Genomic DNA, 20,861 nt, shown 5'->3' with positions numbered 1-20,861 from the left:
CATCCATATTTTGAAAGTTCCTCTAATCTGGTGTACAGGTGATGACATGCACATTACATGCATAATAGAATTACAAATTCTTTCTTTCTTTATAATGGGAGAATTGGCACTCAGAGCCTAAACTGGTGACCACCAGGTGGCGCTGAAGGAGTTAAAGAGCTGGAGCGATAGGGAGAGCAGACCCCTGTTATTGAACAAACACTATAGAGCAATGATTACTGTCAGATATTTAGAGCATTAACATTTTAACCAACCAAATTTTGTTTTTGTTTTAACCAAAACAATGTCACTTATCACTTAGGTCAGCACTTAGGATGCCACTGTAAAGAAAAATGGACAGACTTGTAAAACATCCACAAGGGATTTTGTTGCTGGTTCAACAGTACTGTGCCACTGGGCAAAGCAGGAAAGGCCATTATGTTAATATCCAACGCACTGCTGTAAGATCTATGGCAGTTATAAGGCTCAGCTCTCGTTTAGCATTTAAAAAATGGAGGGAGGAGGCAGTCTGTAAATTACACCATGTCTAGTATTATGTTTCATTCAGGTGCTGCACAGTCAAGGTCAGTGCTTTAGAAAAAATATTCACCTAAAGCCTGTGTGGCAGTCCCGCATTTTAGATATCTACTACTTTGACCTTTTCGCTTCAGTCTGTTTGATGGGACCAAAGACAATACTGTAGGACTCCAGGGACCGGTTGTGTGGTTTAATCCTCTCTCCCTCTCTCTCTCTCTCTCTCTCTCGCTCTCTCTCTCTCTCTCTCTCTCTCTCTCTCTCTCTCTCTCTCTCTCTCTCTCTCTCTCTCTCTCTCTCTCTCTCTCTCTCTCTCTCTCTCTCTCTCTCTCTCTCTCTCTCTGTCTCTGTCTCTGTCTCTGTCTCTCTCTCTCTCTCTCTCTCTCTCTCTCTCTCTCTTCTCTCTCTCTCTCTCTCTCTCTCTCTCTCTTTTACTCCTCCCTTCTGTCCTTTTGTACCCCTCGCCTCTCTGAAGATGAAAGATGCAGGGAGAGATTAATCACCCTCCATGCCATTTGATCTCAGAATGATGCGAGATCAATAGACTTGCAGAAAACGTAGCCAAAAAGCTGTGTCGGCCACTGAGAGAGTCGGAGAATGAGAGAGTTAATGCAGGAGATTGTTGACTGCACCTAATAGATAAATGTGAGGAAAATACACAAAGGAGAACAGAGCTGAGACATTTTCTCGGTGTCAGTTGTTAGCCAGTTGAGAGAGACGTACTGTTGCAGAATAACAATGGCCTTCCTTAATACCCAATGAACCCTCCCTGGTTCTTCAAGCATTGTTTACAATCAATATTGATTTAAGTAGAATTGATTCAGTGGCACAACTGTAGAATTTGCATAGCACCATTGCTCTAAAATACCAGGACGTATGTCGAGCAAAGAAAAAGTATTTGTATAGACTAAATCTAATTGGATGAACAGAGCTTTTTCTCGTCGAAATCGTTCAGTTCTTCAAGGTCTTGTTTTTTTCCTTGTTTTTTAATAACCAACCAACCTTTAAAAAAATACAGAATGGTGTTGCTCACTTACTTACTCTTCATTTGAATGGACCTCCGATCCAATGCAGGTCCCAACCAACAGTCAGCAGAAGGAAGGGATCTATGACGTCCCAAAGCGACATTTCATGACTGTAGGTGTTTTTTTGTTTGTTTGTTTTCTATTTATTTGTCGCCATATCCTCTTACGTGCAAGCCTCTCTGTGAGACCCTTTAGTAGTGAAATGCCCTAAAGCCCCCTTTCTCCAGTGTCCATTCACTTCACAGCCCGTCTTGTGCCAGCCTCGTCTGACATTTTCACTCTCGCCCGTTCAGCATTTAGACTCTGTCACTGCTATTACTCACAGCAAAGCCCCATTTGCTTTAGAGGTACTGTAGTCATTTCCCGCGGTACCCTGCGAAAGATTTCCTGGGTGAGAAACGACTTGTGCAGGGCTAAGCTGCATTTCGCTGCTGTCGGGCCGAAACCTCCTTTCTCCATATTTCAAGTCTTTATGTTTCTTCGTAAATGAATGCCCCACTTCGTCATACTGCAGTGTTGCACAAAAGTAGCCAAAATAGCCGTACTACAAGCTCATTAAGCGTTGCATGCCAATGCGTGGTGAGCTTGTAGATCTGCTATTTTTGCTATATTGGAAAAGCTTTGAAAGTGAAACTGGTTAAGTCTGTCTGTGGTGAAGTATATTGAACCAATGAAAAGTATTAACAAGAGCTTGTGACTAAATAACAACAGGTTACACAAGTTCACTTCTGTTTTTAATTTCTTCAAAACTAACCACTAACGTCCGTCTGTCCGTCCCCCCCGTCCCTCCGACAGTTGACGAATTGCAGCAACGTTTCTTTGATCATGATGAAACAACGCTAAATCAGCCATGCCTTGCCTGCTCAAAGACACAAGACTAATTGATTGGTCAACCAAAGTTGGACGTGTGTCGCCAATTTCACAGAACATTAGGGAGGCAGGTTCGGCGTGCAAATCCAATGTTACGCAGGAATCTGATACGTGACGGGAGCAGATGGCCTGGACAGTTACATTATGATGACTTTGTCGATCCAATCCATGGCGTATGCCTAATATAATGGACAGAATAAATGGGAGGTTGGGCCATCGTCCACAGAGGTGACCAGGAGAGGTTTGTAGGTGGAGTGGGCGTGTGTGGTTGAGCTGCATGCACTGTAGTCACAGCTACATGCAATCAAATCAACAGACTCTAATCCAAGACTCATAAACAGCCATACCATAATAGACAGAAATATATTTTCAGCAGCAAATTCATTTTGTTCGTTAATGGCACCACAAAGTGGTGCACATACTGTCTTTCTCATTTTCTGCAAACTGAAAATGTATTTCCGTCTACTCTGGGGCTGTAGATTTCACGAGTCCTCCTATCACCATTGCAGTAACTTTTGTTTTTCTTTCTGTCGCATCTCTCAAACCATAAATCAAAACATTTATTCAAGCCTATTTGTGCGGGGGGAGATTTTCCTCGCCACGAAAACAAGTGTTTGCCGCTTTTTTTTGTGCTTGTTGCTCAGAATATCAAACAGACAGTGTGCCGGCCTGGCCCCGGGCTATCACAACCCAACAGCCCCATGCTAGCATTAGTATCAGTGCTGCCATATCTCTTTAAGTGTTACTGTTTGTCTGTTCATTCAGTTGGAGCTTTTTCCCCCGATGGTGTGTCAGTCCTTGAGGGGAGACCTCTGTGTAGAATCTCTATGCTTACTCCTGACTCTTTTATCAACCTTATTGTTTTGTCAAGTACCGAATACACAGTACCGAGGAGACAGTTGGATGTCCTAGCTTGTTCCAAGTGGACCCTCCCCCACCCCCTTTTCTCAGCAATGCTGATTGCTGCGTTCTCCCATTTAGTCCCCTTATTGTTATTTGTGTTCTTTTCAATTAATTTCATCATTGTCATGTGTTTGTGAACGTGTGTATTTCCGCCATGCAAAAAGAAAAAAAAAACCCACATGTGCTTTGCTGTGATTCATAGTCTGCTTGTGCATGGCGCCACACACCTGTAACTTGCAATTCATGCAACTCATCCATCCAATATCCTCATCCATCTGCTGTAGCATAGGGGGAAACCGAGGTGGACGTATGGATTAGGCCTACAGTATGCCTATAGGGCAGGGTGGGGTGGGTTGTTCAAGGTGATTCCTCATAGATGCTCATTCATTCATTTATTCATTCATTCATTCATTCATTGAAATCGAACACAATCCGAGCTATATGCGCAGAGCGGAATCAGCGTGACAATGCGTCACAGGACTCTCGAGGGCCCTCTTGATTGGCAGACATAAGAATATCTAATCTGCGCGTGTTTTATTGGGCTTGAATAGCCTTTTACCAATCCAATTATAGCCAGCAATGTGGGATTCATTTTAGATCCATTTTCTGATAATGAAACTGGGGAAGGGAGCAGTTGTTTCTCGCCGTCCTCGGTACGATTGTCATTGTGACTACATTGGATATATATCACCCCCCCCCCCACCACCACCACAACCACCACAACCACCCACACACCTGCCACATAACCCTGTGTTGAAGTGTCATGACTGTGCAAACCTGGTGTCATCACTTTGTCATGAAATATCACTTTACTCTTACTGTGTCTCCCTCTCTCTCTCTCTCTCTCTCTCTCTCTCTCTCTCTCTCTCTCTCTCCACCCCCCCTTTGGGGTGCGAACTGCAGAACATCAACCACTTTGATCTTTTCGGCGACATGTCCACTCCCCCCTCGGTGAGTACACCAACGACCAGATGAAAAGCGCACCCTTGCCTTGAAGGCGTTCTGACGCTGAGAATGCCATTAGTGAAATGATTGGATTGGGACTGGAGTGTCAAATGGATTTCATAGAGTTTTGCAGAAACTTAACACCAGTCCTGCATTACCATTCATATTCTGTCTTTACCGTCACATCTTTAACATATTATATTCCATCACGCGGAGCCGCAAGCAATTCCCACCGACCTCCGGGTCGCGCAGCAATAAAGACTCTAATCAAATCTCTGATAATTGTATTCTACAAGGACAATAGTAGTTGTGGCTTCGCCATCATGACAGCAACACAGGGATATTAATTTACTCAATAACCTATTTAATTCTGGAGAGGGGGAAATTTCCAGTGACTTTGCCTTGACTTTGATTGTGACTCCCGCGCGAGTGTGTGACACGTGTGTGCGTGCGTTCACTTGTATTAATAAATGTCCTCACAAGTATATGTGCATTGCACAATTATGCATTGTGTGTCCCTGGTCCTCACAAGATAAAATGGTTGTTTTATGGTAAAAGAAAAAACGCAGCAGTCTGCAAGGACCTTTATGCTTACATTTAGGAAAGGATTTCAGGTGGGGGTTAGGATTAGGTATTTAGAGGGTAGAGCATTTGAGCCACGGACCACCATTTGATGACATTTGTGTCCACAAATCCCATGCTGTATTGATGTTAGTACCATTAGGAGAGTTAACAGACAAACATTGATCAAAATATAAATTCTTCTCTTTAATTGTGTAGACTTCTAAATTAAGTAAGTTAAGCAGATGTTTAACAATAATGTAACTCTTGAGAGCGTACACACTCAAGAATTAGAACCCGTAAGGGTCCATTTGGTTTCATTTTACACAATCAAGAGTTAGAGATCTCTAAGGGTCCATTTGTTTACCAACTCTCCATCATTTAGTTGCGGGGACCACCTGGAACCCACTCAAGGGCCACTGGTTGAAAACCACTGGTTTAGAGGGTAGATTTAGGGGTGGGTGTTGGAGTTAAACCTATGTGTAGTTGTGTGTTGGAGTTAAACCTATGTGTGGTTGTGTGTTGGAGTTAAACCTATGTGTAGTTGTGTGTTGGAGTTAAACCTAGTTGTGTGTTGGAGTTAAACCTACGTGTAGTTGTGTGTTGGAGATAAACCTATGTGTAGTTGTGTGTTGGAGTTAAACCTATGTGTAGTTGTGTGTTGGAGTTAAACCTATGTGTAGTTGTGTGTTGGAGATAAACCTAGTTGTGTGTTGGAGTTAAACCTATGTGTAGTTGTGTGTTGGAGTTAAACCTATGTGTAGTTGTGTGTTGGAGTTAAACCTATGTGTAGTTGTGTGCTGGAGTTAAACATATGTGTAGTTGTGTGCTGGAGTTAAACCTATGTGTAGTTGTGTGTTGGAGTTAAACCTATGTGTAGTTGTGTGCTGGAGTTAAACCTATGTGTAGTTGTGTGTTGGAGATAAACCTATGTGTAGTTGTGTGCTGGAGTTAAACCTATGTGTAGTTGTGTGCTGGAGTTAAACCTATGTGTAGTTGTGTGTTGGAGTTAAACCTATGTGTAGTTGTGTGTTGGAGATAAACCTAGGTGTAGTTGTGTGTTGGAGATAAACCTATGTGTAGTTGTGTGCTGGAGTTAAACCTATGTGTAGTTGTGTGTTGGAGTTAAACCTATGTGTAGTTGTGTGCTGGAGTTAAACCTATGTGTAGTTGTGTGTTGGAGATAAACCTATGTGTAGTTGTGTGTTGGAGTTAAACCTATGTGTAGTTGTGTGTTGGAGTTAAACCTATGTGTAGTTGTGTGTTGGAGTTAAACCTATGTGTAGTTGTGTGCTGGAGTTAAACCTATGTGTAGTTGTGTGTTGGAGATAAACCTATGTGTAGTTGTGTGTTGGAGATAAACCTATGTGTAGTTGTGTGCTGGAGTTAAACCTATGTGTAGTTGTGTGTTGGAGTTAAACCTATGTGTAGTTGTGTGCTGGAGTTAAACCTATGTGTAGTTGTGTGCTGGAGTTAAACCTATGTGTAGTTGTGTGTTGGAGTTAAACCTATGTGTAGTTGTGTGCTGGAGTTAAACCTATGTGTAGTTGTGTGTTGGAGATAAACCTATGTGTAGTTGTGTGTTGGAGTTAAACCTAGTTGTGTGTTGGAGTTAAACCTATGTGTAGTTGTGTGTTGGAGTTAAACCTAGTTGTGTGTTGGAGTTAAACCTATGTGTAGTTGTGTGTTGGAGTTAAACCTATGTGTAGTTGTGTGTTGGAGTTAAACCTAGTTGTGTGTTGGAGTTAAACATATGTGTAGTTGTGTGTTGGAGTTAAACCTAGTTGTGTGTTGGAGTTAAACCTATGTGTAGTTGTGTGTTGGAGTTAAACCTATGTGTAGTTGTGTGTTGGAGTTAAACCTAGTTGTGTGTTGGAGTTAAACCTATGTGTAGTTGTGTGTTGGAGTTAAACCTAGTTGTGTGTTGGAGTTAAACCTATGTGTAGTTGTGTGTTGGAGTTAAACCTATGTGTAGTTGTGTGTTGGAGTTAAACATATGTGTAGTTGTGTGTTGGAGTTAAACCTAGTTGTGTGTTGGAGTTAAACCTATGTGTAGTTGTGTGTTGGAGTTAAACCTATGTGTAGTTGTGTGTTGGAGTTAAACCTAGTTGTGTGTTGGAGTTAAACCTATGTGTAGTTGTGTGCTGGAGATAAACCTATGTGTAGTTGTGTGTTGGAGTTAAACCTATGTGTAGTTGTGTGCTGGAGATAAACCTATGTGTAGTTGTGTGTTGGAGTTAAACCTATGTGTAGTTGTGTGTTGGAGTTAAACCTAGTTGTGTGTTGGAGTTAAACCTATGTGTAGTTGTGTGTTGGAGTTAAACCTATGTGTAGTTGTGTGTTGGAGATGTGTAGTTGTGTGTTGGAGTTAAACCTATGTGTAGTTGTGTGTTGGAGTTAAACCTATGTGTAGTTGTGTGCTGGAGATAAACCTATGTGTAGTTGTGTGCTGGAGTTAAACCTAGTTGTGTGTTGGAGTTAAACCTATGTGTAGTTGTGTGTTGGAGTTAAACCTAGTTGTGTGTTGGAGTTAAACCTATGTGTAGTTGTGTGCTGGAGATAAACCTATGTGTAGTTGTGTGTTGGAGTTAAACCTATGTGTAGTTGTGTGCTGGAGATAAACCTATGTGTAGTTGTGTGTTGGAGTTAAACCTATGTGTAGTTGTGTGTTGGAGTTAAACCTATGTGTAGTTGTGTGTTGGAGTTAAACCTATGTGTAGTTGTGTGTTGGAGTTAAACCTATGTGTAGTTGTGTGTTGGAGTTAAACCTAGTTGTGTGTTGGAGTTAAACCTATGTGTAGTTGTGTGTTGGAGTTAAACCTATGTGTAGTTGTGTGTTGGAGATGTGTAGTTGTGTGTTGGAGTTAAACCTATGTGTAGTTGTGTGTTGGAGTTAAACCTATGTGTAGTTGTGTGCTGGAGATAAACCTATGTGTAGTTGTGTGTTGGAGTTAAACCTATGTGTAGTTGTGTGTTGGAGTTAAACCTATGTGTAGTTGTGTGTTGGAGTTAAACCTATGTGTAGTTGTGTGTTGGAGTTAAACCTATGTGTAGTTGTGTGTTGGAGTTAAACCTAGTTGTGTGTTGGAGTTAAACATATGTGTAGTTGTGTGTTGGAGTTAAACCTAGTTGTGTGTTGGAGTTAAACCTATGTGTAGTTGTGTGTTGGAGTTAAACCTATGTGTAGTTGTGTGTTGGAGTTAAACCTAGTTGTGTGTTGGAGTTAAACCTATGTGTAGTTGTGTGTTGGAGTTAAACCTAGTTGTGTGTTGGAGTTAAACCTATGTGTAGTTGTGTGTTGGAGTTAAACCTATGTGTAGTTGTGTGTTGGAGTTAAACATATGTGTAGTTGTGTGTTGGAGTTAAACCTAGTTGTGTGTTGGAGTTAAACCTATGTGTAGTTGTGTGTTGGAGTTAAACCTATGTGTAGTTGTGTGTTGGAGTTAAACCTAGTTGTGTGTTGGAGTTAAACCTATGTGTAGTTGTGTGCTGGAGATAAACCTATGTGTAGTTGTGTGTTGGAGTTAAACCTATGTGTAGTTGTGTGCTGGAGATAAACCTATGTGTAGTTGTGTGTTGGAGTTAAACCTATGTGTAGTTGTGTGTTGGAGTTAAACCTAGTTGTGTGTTGGAGTTAAACCTATGTGTAGTTGTGTGTTGGAGTTAAACCTATGTGTAGTTGTGTGTTGGAGATGTGTAGTTGTGTGTTGGAGTTAAACCTATGTGTAGTTGTGTGTTGGAGTTAAACCTATGTGTAGTTGTGTGCTGGAGATAAACCTATGTGTAGTTGTGTGCTGGAGTTAAACCTAGTTGTGTGTTGGAGTTAAACCTATGTGTAGTTGTGTGTTGGAGTTAAACCTAGTTGTGTGTTGGAGTTAAACCTATGTGTAGTTGTGTGCTGGAGATAAACCTATGTGTAGTTGTGTGTTGGAGTTAAACCTATGTGTAGTTGTGTGCTGGAGATAAACCTATGTGTAGTTGTGTGTTGGAGTTAAACCTATGTGTAGTTGTGTGTTGGAGTTAAACCTATGTGTAGTTGTGTGTTGGAGTTAAACCTATGTGTAGTTGTGTGTTGGAGTTAAACCTATGTGTAGTTGTGTGTTGGAGTTAAACCTAGTTGTGTGTTGGAGTTAAACCTATGTGTAGTTGTGTGTTGGAGTTAAACCTATGTGTAGTTGTGTGTTGGAGATGTGTAGTTGTGTGTTGGAGTTAAACCTATGTGTAGTTGTGTGTTGGAGTTAAACCTATGTGTAGTTGTGTGCTGGAGATAAACCTATGTGTAGTTGTGTGTTGGAGTTAAACCTATGTGTAGTTGTGTGTTGGAGTTAAACCTATGTGTAGTTGTGTGTTGGAGTTAAACCTATGTGTAGTTGTGTGTTGGAGTTAAACCTATGTGTAGTTGTGTGTTGGAGTTAAACCTATGTGTAGTTGTGTGTTGGAGTTAAACCTAGTTGTGTGTTGGAGTTAAACCTATGTGTAAACCTTGTGTGTTGGTGTCCTAACTCTGGTTTTCAGGTTACAGTTAAAAAGAATTGATTAAAGGGGAGTAGTATACTCATTTTCAACATAAAACTATATTGTTAATATTATTAACGATATAGTTGTTATTATTATAATAACAACTCTAAGGTATACCAGTAAAGCACCCTGAGGTTGAGGTTGCTCGGAAACAACAGGTCTGGGAATGCCCATATATGGACCCTTTTTCATTTTATCTTTTCGGGCCGGGTAGGTCGTAAAATGTGTGCTAATTAGTAAGTCCAGACGGGGCCTCGGGCCAGCCCAGTAAGGGCGGGCCTTCATTTTGGTGCCTGTTGAGAACTCTATAGAGTTTGAATGGACAGGTATCAGTCAAAAGGGAGAAGGACGGATGGGGAAGGATCAACATATGGAATGTCAAAACATAATGTTCTCCATATATGGAGATCTAAGGGTTTGATGAGGTCAGATCAACGTGGTGTCCGTGAGGTCAGATGTAGAGTTGCTGGTCGGCTCCATATTATGCAGATCTAAGTGATGATCCAGCTGTGATGGTCAGTGTTGTGATCTTCATATACAGTATGGAGACGGCCATGTATGGAGTGTGTCACGAGGCGTGATGGTCTGACTGACTCATAAACCGTACTGTAAACCTACGGTCGCAATTAATGACATAGTTCAATGTTGAAGTGGTATTCTCCTTTAAGTGCTGTCCTTAAAGGTGTGTGTGTGTGTGTGTGTGTGTGTGTCCGTCCGTCCGTCCGTCCTTCCAGATGCCCCCATCACCCGCCAACACCCTGGACCCCAGCAGGAGCCACCGCCAGCAGCAGCAGCAGCAGCACCCTGCTGGGGAGATGTACGCCCCGTTCAGCCCCACGTCCGTGCCATCAGGTGTTGGAAAAAGTACTCGCATGTGTTACTTAAAGGATAGTTCACCCTTTTTATTTTAAAGGGCCTTTCTGTATGATGTTTGCACGTTCTCCCCGTGTCCCCTAGCCTAGGTCTAGGGCAGTCGAGGGCCGGACATGTTCAATGTTAATTTAAAAACGTATTGAAATGCCTATATTATTGCATTTGAATTAAGTAAAACATAAATAAAGTCATATTTTCTTTCAACAGGCAAACACATTTTCCTTCCAAAATAAAAATTCATTTATTAAATTATTAATCATTAATGTCGTCCAGACATTCCAGGAGTTGGAGGGGTGGTAATGTCTCGCTTGATGGGGAGGTAGATCTGGGAGTCGTCAGCATAAAAATGGAAGGACATGCCATGTTTACGTAAAATAGACCCTAGGGAGAGTAAGTAAAGAGCAAAAAGAATGGGCCCAAGGATTGAGCCCTGGTGCACCCCATAGGGGAGTGGGGCAGAGGATGACATTGAGCCACCAGTGCTGACAGTGACCTATACGACCTAAACCAAACCAGTGCTGTGCCCTTTATACCCACCCAGTGCTCAAGACGTGAAATTAGGATTGTGTGGTCAATCGTGTCAAATATCTAAAAGCAATAAAACTGCAAAATTGCCAGAATCTGTAGTTATTAAAAGATCATTAAAAACCCTTAAAAGTGCTGACTCAGTGCTATGAAGTGGTTTAAAACCGGACTGGAACATCTCAAAAATACAGTTTCTATCAATAAAATCCTGGAGTTGTAGTACGACTTTCTCTAGAATCTTAGAAATAAAAGAGTTTAGAAATGGGTCTAAAATTGGAAAGAATTGTGCTATCTAGGTTTGTTTCTTTTTAATTAAGGGCTGCGCTACTGCCTGTTATGTATGTATGTATATTATGTATGTAATATGTTGGTTGCTGTGTTTAGGAAGCATGAGGTCAGTCCGTTGCTCTCCCCAGGTTGGCAGAGAAAAAAATGGGCTCCAAAAATCGTGGAGCCTGTACGTCATTTAGTAACCGTAGGTCCCGAGAGGGAACTTCTCATCAATGTGTAGAAAAACCTGAAAATAGTTCCTGGAGAAAATACTTATTAACCATTCAATTATTCAGGTGCGTTAGGTAGCATTTTAGCAACAAACACAACATCTAAAAATAAAGCCATTATGGTCTGTTTATGTATAATGCAGGGCCGCAGCTGTCAATAGACGATGTTGTTATGTTCCTTTGAAAAACACATTACGGCTATATTTACTTTGAAAAACAGTCCCATGAGTTTCCAGCTAAATAGCTTTTGATTCTAGAACTGGTTCCGTTCTTTATTTCTTTTCGCCACTTCCTCATGGCAAGAAGTATTTTTGGAATTCCAGTTCTGAACCAACTTTTAGGGATCTGAACCAAAAAGTAATTTTCTTCAAAATTAGGCGGGAAAAGAAACAAACTGGTTCAACCCCGGTAGGAAAGGGGCCTCAGTGGAAGCTCGGGTTGCTTTACATTCAATACCAATGTCCTGATATCCCGTCTTTTCTCTCCAGGCTACATGACCATGGGCCCGGCAACCCAGTGGGCCCAGCAGCCGTTCCCTGGCCAGGCTCAGACCTTGGCCTTCCCGGTGGCTCAGGTACAGTGTTCATTTCATCCACTACCTTTTTTTCAATAGCTAAAGTATAACAGTTAAAACACCAAAAGGGGTTCCCGCCCAAAAACCATCTACAACCACTTATCCATAGTTTGGTCGCAGGGGCAACATCTCCACCAGAGAGCTCCAGACTTCCCTCAACAGAGAAACATTAGTAGCTTCCTCCTGGGGGATCCCAAGGCGTTCCAAGGCCAGTGTGTCGATGCAATTCTTCCATCTGGTCCTTGGTCTGCCTCGGGGTCTCCTCCCAGTGGGACGTGCATCGAGGACCTCCGTAGGGAGACGCCTGTTAGACGCCTGTTCTTTATAAGTGGCATGCAGATATTCCGTTGGTATATCATAGGTATGTCATAGCCCCAGATGTGTATGGATCCCAGAATGGGTTCTTTAATAATATAACTAAAATTTGACGACGGAATTGCACATCTCGAAAGACAGAATGGGTCATATGATAAGCCCCCAGAGCGGCTGGTTTAAACATGGAGTGCTCGTTAGCACTTCCGCATTTTGCCAACCAAATGTTGATTGGCAAAACGAAAAAAAAGTAGAGTGTTCTTCTGGCTCCTTCAAACGCCACTGAGCAACTTCCATTTCAACTTCCATTGAAATGAACAGGGGGCGGTCTCTATGGTCATATCCCTGAACGGGTATGGACAATTTACCCATACTATACCCAGGGTATGACTACATTGGACCAGGGTGTGGTCTGTGGGAGGGGAGTGGGCGGAGCCTGCACCAAGCGACGACACACAGGGCACACGGCAGACCTCTGGAGCCACAAGGCGATGCAGTGTTTGTGGTAACCATGGTTGCAAGACAAACGAGTGTACACCTCCCCTGCAGTGTATTCACTCCAGCAGATGCTGCAGGAGTCCTCCGCAGACTCTCGGGCGCTCATGTGTGGAAGGCTGTCTATCAGATGTTCGCTGGCTGCCGGAATCGCTGGGTTAAACTCTGCTGCCGGGTCCATACCCGGGCTGACGAGTGGAGGCACCCCAATGATGCCATGCCGTCCTCCATGACGCCATGCCCGGTCCTCCTCCGCTGGCAGCTCCCATCCCCGTGCCTCAGCACTCGGCCTCATCACAGTTGTCAGTTCCCGCTCCTCTACCCTACTCCTCTCCAGTGTCAACCTCAACTGCTCCATCTCCTCCTCCCGCGCCCACTGTCGCGCCGACCGTGCATTCCGCTCACACGCCATCTCCTCCTCCTCCGCCCACCTCCGTGCAGCATTCCGCTCACACACCATCAACTGCTCCTGCGACCACCTCCGTGCAGCCCGCTCACACGCCATCTCCTCCTGCCGTGTCAACCTCCGTGGTGGAGGCAGTATCTCCTCGTCCATCTCCTCCTTTTCCTCTCTCTTTAGATGCTTCTTTCCCCTGGGACCCCTATGCCAGCGACGTTCCATATTGGCACCGTACAATACACGGCGATTGTAAATGGAAATCCAATCGTGGGGTAGGGCGAGTGTGGTCGTCTTTATAGCATATACTGTAGCATGATGTCACCCCAATCCTGGCATCACGTGACGGGTGTGCCACAGGGGATTATATATAAGTGGCAGATATTCCATGCTCAAAATGTGTGGGGCGCTCTTATCATCGTACATCATTGTGATGTAACATGTCGATTTGTGTAGGACAGAAATAGCCGATTTTCTCATCCACATTTAACGTAAATTCTCCATTCATTGTCAATGGAAATGTTATGTTTGTGTAAAACGAAAATAGCTGAATATAGGAGGGGCTAGTGGCACTCAAAAACTAGACTAAAATGTTATGGAGGGACTAATGGAGATCCATTAGAACTTAAAGATGAGTCATTTCATGCTCAGTTGTTGTGCTATGAAAATAGCAGATGTACAAGCTAAATGTTGCTTAAAGCAGTGGCTCTCAAAGTGGGTGCCTTGACGCAAATCCTGGGTTGCCTCAGAATACTTTGATAGTTGGAAATGATCAATGTCACTTGCACTTCACTTTTTCTTTTTCAGTCTACAGTACACCAAGCCTACAGTACAGTACTCAGCCCTGTGAGCTTGTACATCAGCTATTCTCAGCATGCAAACAAGTGTAAAATCAGCCATTACGACGTCATCATCAAATACATTTGTGTCGACAAAATCAACTGCACATTTCACAAGACTAAAACCTTTCAGATGACAAAAATATGACTAAAACACTTTCTATTCAAAAGACTACGACTAAAAACTAAACCAAAAATCTTCTGCCAATCCTCAACACCGCTCTGCAGGTACTCCCCGGTGGTCAGCCGGTCATCTGGAGCCACCAGGCCAACATCTTCCCGGCCACGCAGCAGCAGTGGGCGGCCATGGCTGCCTACATGCCGGGCCACGTGGGCGCCCACGTGCTCCAGGGCCTGGTGCCCATCACCGCCGTGTGCCCCTCCCAGCAGGCCTCATGTGACATGTCGGCCCCCTCCTCCGCCATCACCAGCCCGCAGCACCACGCGGCCATGGACCCCGCCCTGTTCCAGAGGCAGCTGAGCCTGGGGGGCCGGGAGGGGGGCCTCCTCAGCGGTGACTACGACGCCGGAGAGGGTCCTTCCACCTCTGGAGCCGGAGGTGAGTGAGCGCTGGAAAAAGTTACTTAACCACTTAAAGGGGAATACCACTCATTTTCAACATTGGACTATGTCATTAATATAACTTAGAGTTGTTGTGTGGAAATAATAAAAATAAATCCTCGTTTTCTGTTTAACCTAGAACTGGAGTTTTAGAACTACACTGATCTACAACTTGTAGATCTGCTATTCTTGGTGAAGAGACATCCAGCGTAAGAGATAGTTCATTGAGGCTAGAAGGCAGAAGGTTATTATATATAGTTCCCCTCATTCATTCCCCTTAGTAATTAATTCTGCTTCTTTAAATCAGCTGCCTCTCCATGTCATCTCCCTTCTAACTCATTCGCTACAAGCTATCTCATTCATGCCCTCATTCCCATTGTGCAATTCAGGCGGCTTTCTTAGCAGCCTCAGCTCACTACTCATTCTTCATGCTGAGCTGTCAAAGCAGCTTGTTCAGCGTCTGTGTGAAAATTTCCCCCACCTCCCCAGCCTCCTCCCTGTAGTTTTTATAGTCCAGGGGTTATGGGATGTTATTGGATTGTTTGCGATTGTGTTGAATGATGTGTTGATGTGTTATTACTGTGTATTGTTGTTCATGGAATTATTGAGTCTTTGGCTCTGCTCTGGGGGGTCATTGATATCAGAGCTGTGTCTCGGTGCACAGATTATCTGATATCACATGAGCAGAGCCACACCGCCATACTAAAATGCAATAGCTTTGAAATAAATGGTTTAGGGTCAATCTGAGCTAAGTGTCTCAATGAATTAGTGTACTGTAGACTGAAAAAGAACACATCAAGTAAAGTGCAAGTGACATTGATCATTTCCAAATATTAGCAAAGTATTCTGAGGCACTTCTGGATTCGCGTCAAGGCACAGTAGGGTGCCACGTACGGCAGTCCACTGCTTTAAGCAACAAAAGGACAAACCGGAAACTTTTTTTCTCCCCACCGCTGCAGGAGGTATGGCGTACGGCCTGGCGTCGGCAGGGGTGAGCAGGTGTGGGACGCCGTGCATGGTGGGCGTGCCTGACACGCTGCCCTGTGGAACGCCGTGCATGGTGGGCGTGCCTGACACGCTGCCCTGTGGAACGCCGTGCATGGTGGGCGTGCCTGACACGCTGCCCTGTGGAACGCCGTGCATGGTGGGCATCCACCCTGACACGCTGCCCAGTGGAACGCCATGCATGGTGGGCATCCACCCTGACACGCTGCCCTGTGGAACGCCGTGCATGGTGGGCATCCACCCTGACACGCTGCCCTGTGGAACGCCGTGCATGGTGGGCGTGCCTGACACGCTGCCCTGTGGAACGCCGTCAGCGGCAGTCTCCCAGGAGGAGGAAGGCAGCTGCAGTGACCTAGACCTCTCCAGAATGACCCTGAGCCCCGGCACGTCCACGTCGCCCTCGTCCGACTCGCGTAAGTGGTTTTCTTTTTCTATTTAGCCACTACTGTACTTTGGCTTTCCCAAAATATGAAGAAAAAATTATAATTCAAAAGCTCACAGCACGAAGTGGTTTGCAGCTTGTATGTCTGAAAATCTAAATTGGCACGGTTGCTTTTCCTGTTTTAATGGGTTTATTAAAGAATATATTCTTACACTGCATCTATTTTAGAAATTGTTGCAACTGTGTAATTTTAGATTTAAGCTACATAATAGATAGATGTTTTTCAGAACACGGTTGTAGAAGATAGTAGCTGCTGCCTCGGGTCTGCTCTAAATGGTTTAATATCCATTTTTAATAAAATTGTTATTTTTTGTTACAGCATTTCCCAAAAGGAAGGGCATGTGTTTTACTGTAGTTCAGTTCTACTTCTCATCTGACGCTAGGATAACCCCCCACCTTTCCACCAACCCCACTTCGCCTCCCCAGCGGAAAGCACCTTCATAATGGGTGGAATTGAATTTGCTAGCTGTAGCTCCTGGGACAGGTCACTGCAGCCGGGCGTCCTGATGGGAAACAATCAATGATCAAATTCCCTCTGTGACCTTTTATTGTTTAGTCTGGATTTCAGCCAAGTAGGCCCTTCTACACTGCTACTGTATATGCATGCAGCCAATAGGCTCTATGCACAGCAGCCATACTGGAAAGAAACTGGGCACCTTCCTTGCTTCCTTCACACGTCTTACATAATAAGATAATAATGAAGCTCGCTTCCATTTAGTGTAGCACAGCGGTTCTCAAACACTTAATTTCAAGGACCCCCATAACTCTGAGAGCGTACAAATGGAACTAAATGGACCCGTAAGGGTGCATTTGGTTCCATAGGCCTACACATCCCTAACACACCCGTTCCTTACACACCCGTAAGGTAATAAGGGGCCATTTGGAACCTCCTCAAGGAACCAGTGAGCCAACATGGACAACAATATATCAGCACCCTAACTCTGTTTGACCAGAATGGAACAGAGCCTGCATTAGTATAATTGAACCAGCCTGTGGAGAATGCGTGGAAGCCCAATTTATTTCCAAAATGGCTGCTGTGCATAGAGCCTATAAGACCACCAGAAACTCCTTCAAAACGAGCTAAAATGGTTGAAGGAGTTTCTGCTTTACATTAGAGGAAAGTTGGAAATGCATAGCAAACTGGCGGCCCTTGAAATTTAAGTCGGAGAACCGCTGTCGTACCTGTACAGTACGCGTCAGGCCCACAGCGGTACTGGTACCGGTACCACTTTTCATACACATCACCCTAGATCAGGGCTCTTCAACATGTGGGCTCACAACGTGTCGCAGACGCGCTGTGAGATTGTAGATCGCCTATTTTCTGTCAAGAGCTAGGGCAAAAAAGCAGACCAAGTACAGAGCCAAAGGTCAAGTTTAGTCATTAAATCGCTGAAAATACATGAATCCAATAGAGGGTATCATTATCATACCCGGACTTTATGCAGGAACGCCTACTGAGTGGCAAAAAACTACTTTTATGGCCTTGACAGCCCTTTTTGATAAAACTACATTAAAATCACTTTGCCACTCGATTTGCCACTCACTTTATGCATGCACATACCCTCTATATGTAGTGGGGTTGGGGTCCCTGCTTCATCTCTCTCAGCTAAGGGGTCCTTGGCCTGAGAAACGTTGAAGACCCCTCCCTAGCTGCTCTAGATCGGTTTGCTGAATTCAGAATGACATTGTACTGTATATTGTACTGTATTTTGTTGTACTGTTGCTGTGCAGCGTCAACACCAGCTCCACAGCAGAGCTCCTCGTCAGACTGCCCCCCCTCCCAGGGCAGCGACCCCCACACAGACTGCCCCCCCTCCCAGGGCAGCGACCCCCACACAGACTGCCCCCCCTCCCAGGGCAGCGACCTGTCCCCTGTAGACCCAGAGGCCACGCTCAACGTCGCCAAGGACGACCAATCGGTGAGTTTTTTTCGTCAAGTCACGCCAATAAGATCAGACGTACCTCCGTATTGATGGGTTGACGTAAAGGAGCTTTTAGTCCATTTTCAAGCTATCTTCATACAGTATAATTTGGTCCTCATTATAAGATGGCAACTTTCCTGTCTACATGCTCTGTCTCAGAGTTCAGAGTTCAGAAACATTATCCAGTGACATCAAGGCAGGTTCAGCCTTTCTTTGTTTGTTTGTTTGCATATTTGTTTTTGTTTTTAATTTCATCGTCTACTCAGGCTTTTGTGAACACAAACAGTTTTTAAGTTGTTTCAGTATTTAGATATTTGATATTCATTTTAGCTGCCCCGCCCCACTCTATTTTAACCATGTTATCAAAAACACCCTTCCTTCAAATATTTAAGGGACCAAGCAGTCCCCCGAAGGGACTTGGTCCCTTATTGTTTTTGTCTGTTTTTTTCTTCTCCTACGCTTGACCGTCATCAATAAAACTTCATGTCTCCTCATGCCGAACAACTTTCATGCTCTTACTTTTGACCTCTGACCTTTAGGTGACTCGCCATTTTGTATTATATGAAAAACAGTTAATCTGATAAAATGACCCAAATCATTTTTGAAAGTGAAATATCCCTTTAATGTGAAAATGTCTCTCTCACCAGGAGGAGCCCGCTGTCCCCAGGACTGTGTCCCCACTGCCCTGTGAAGTTCCACCTGATCCCCCTGAAGACCACACCTGTCCACAAGAAGACAGCTAGAGAGCAGTGCATTCTGGGTAGGGGTGCAACAGTTAATCAAACTTAAGGCCTATTCATAGTCCACATAGGCGTGAGTCGTGTGACGTCATGTTGTAGTTTTCGGTGGTCACCAAAAACTAGACTATGAGTGGGCCTTAACTATTTTTGCATGCACCTTTGTGCGACAAGGTATGAAATAAAGCTGTTACTAATTGTTTCGTTAAAGGTATATTCAGTGATTTCACTTAATTTAAATATCATTTATTTTTTTGTTTTGTTGTGATAATCCTCCCTACTATAGAGTGTGCTGGCCATATAAGGAGTTCCTCCCTGTCCCCAGTTAACCCCTGGGGGTCAAAAAACCTTAGGTTTCGTTTTTGACTCTCTATCCTGATTGGACGAAAGGCTGGGTCCCACAGCCAAAAACGAAACCTAAGGTTTTTTGAGTGAAATCACTGAATATACCTTTAATATAAAAAGAATACGAAAATCCACACACACTTCTTGAAAAAAGTAATTTGATCGAATAATCGCTATGAAAATAATCAATAGTAGCTGCTCAGTCTGTGTTATACCGCCTTTTCTTCTTTCCTCTTTTCATCTACATCTTCCCTCTCTGTCTTTTCTTCTTTCCTCTTTTCATCTTCCCTCTCTGTCTTTTCTTCTCCTCTTCTCTCTCTTCTCTGCTCTCTGTCGCTCCCTCCCTCTGTTCCTCTCTGTCATCTTGTTATCTCATGGTTGTGTGCTGTATGTACGTTGGCACTCCTCAGCTTTGCTTCATCATTCCACGTTGTTTCCTGGGTGATAAATATATATTTTTTAATTTCATTTCCCTGGCTGTATGCTTATTTATAATTTGTCATTTGTCACTGTGTCTCCTTTGCCCTTGCGGCTCGATGGTTCGCTGCCAGTTGGAAGAGCCTTGGCTTAGTTTAAGGCTTTTCTGCGTTGTGCCCCCTTGCGTCATCCAATCAACAGTAGCTCCGCATTCACAGTGCAGAAGGCACAACGCTGCCACCCGGTGGCCAGTGTTCATAACTGCACTGATGTAGTAGACACAGGATTGAAGCCATGCATTCATGCTGCTGTCTCTTCCAGGGGATGGAACGCCTCGTGGCCTAGATACAAGGCTCATCGGGAAGAGAAGAGGAGAGGAGAGGAGAAGAGGGGAGTGGGGAGGAGAGAAGAGGAGAGGAGGGGAGGGGAGTGGGGAGGACAGCAAGCGCTTTACTGGAAAGGGATGAGTGACTATAATGGACGAGCGCATCTCTCACAGCTGGATCACACAGACATGTTCTGTATTGTCATTAAGGAAACATTGGCAGTTCAGTTCCATCGTGAACTGGCTCTCCTTCCTGAGACCACAGCCTTTGGCCGTGTTCTCCAGTTGGGGGGACCTTGAACCAGGAAGTGACCTTTTTTCTGTTGCTTTTTGACCCTAACACAGACATACAGGAAGGTCGTGACATGTGACATGTGACCATGTACTGTATGTGTGATGAGACTTTTTTTTTTTTTTTCATTGGCCGTAGTGACATGGAGGATCCAAATTATTTTGCCGTTGTGTGCGTGTACGCACGTGTGTGTGTGTGTGTGTGCGTGCGTGTGTGCGTGCGTGCGTGTGTGTGTTTGTTTGCGTACGCGTGCGTGTGTCCACACCGTGTGTTGTTAAGGTTTCACTTTGCTGGTGGCCGCCATGCAGACTGCTGTGTAGTGGATGGATTTGCCAAAAGTTTTCTGGATTTGCTCTCATTTGCATGAACAGACTTTGTTTGTGGATCCAGCGGACTCAACTGTGAGGGGGACAGAAACCTGTCCTCTACTACTGGCTACGGCGTCCCTCTGTCCCCCTCAACTGTGAGGGGGACAGAAACCTGTCCTCTACTACTGGCTACGGCGTCCCTCTGTCCCCCTCAACTGTGAGGGGGACAGAAACCTGTCCTCTACTACGGCGTCCCTCTGTCCCCCTCAACTGTGAGGGGGACAGAAACCTGTCCTCTACTACGGCGTCCCTCTGTCCCCCTCAACTGTGAGGGGGACAGAAACCTGTCCTCTACTACTGGCTACAGCGTCCCTCTGTCCTCCCTTTGAACTCGGAAGACATCAAATATACACACGCCCCCCCCCCCCCCCAAGCCCACACACCCTCTTATTTTGTAAGCTGCAAACTCTTTAGTTGACGACACTGAGACCTTAAGAGACATCGAAGCGGTTCGCTGAGGCATCAATATTGAAAAATCACTTTTGCCAAAACATATATTTTGTAAATAAGATATCTCCTCATTTCCCTCACCTGAGCCTCGGGTGCCACACGATAGCTCTCTGCCTCTTAGACACCGACATCTGCAGTACCTGTGGT

The 20,861-nt window shown here is 44.4% G+C and overlaps 1 protein-coding gene across 3 annotated transcripts in view; it reads left to right on the top strand.

The window, feature by feature from the left end:
• Positions 1–19,694, top strand: part of dab1b (DAB adaptor protein 1b) — a 51,350-nt gene extending 31,656 nt beyond the window's left edge. The window contains exons 9-17 of one of the 3 annotated variants that reach the window (XM_083781506.1): positions 1,588–1,650; positions 4,215–4,262; positions 10,070–10,187; positions 11,722–11,807; positions 14,079–14,409; positions 15,371–15,829; positions 17,590–17,777; positions 18,428–18,540; positions 19,601–19,694. In XM_083781506.1, the coding sequence (XP_083637632.1) occupies positions 1,588–1,650; positions 4,215–4,262; positions 10,070–10,187; positions 11,722–11,807; positions 14,079–14,409; positions 15,371–15,829; positions 17,590–17,777; positions 18,428–18,523 (1,389 nt within the window). In that variant the 3' untranslated portion in view covers positions 18,524–18,540; positions 19,601–19,694. Of the gene's footprint in view, positions 1–1,587; positions 1,651–4,214; positions 4,263–10,069; positions 10,200–11,721; positions 11,808–14,078; positions 14,410–15,370; positions 15,830–17,589; positions 17,778–18,427; positions 18,541–19,600 lie in introns of all 3 variants that reach the window. The other 2 variants (XM_083781505.1, XM_083781507.1) reach the window with 2 other exon arrangements.
• The last annotated feature ends 1,167 nt before the right edge of the window (positions 19,695–20,861 follow it).

The sequence above is a fragment of the Protomyctophum parallelum genome (genome assembly GCF_964188405.1).
Source record: "Protomyctophum parallelum genome assembly, chromosome: 14".
Classification (NCBI taxonomy): Eukaryota; Metazoa; Chordata; class Actinopteri; order Myctophiformes; family Myctophidae; genus Protomyctophum; species Protomyctophum parallelum.
The sequence above is the reverse complement of the archived record's forward strand: the minus strand, read 5'-3'. Positions and strand labels throughout refer to the sequence as shown.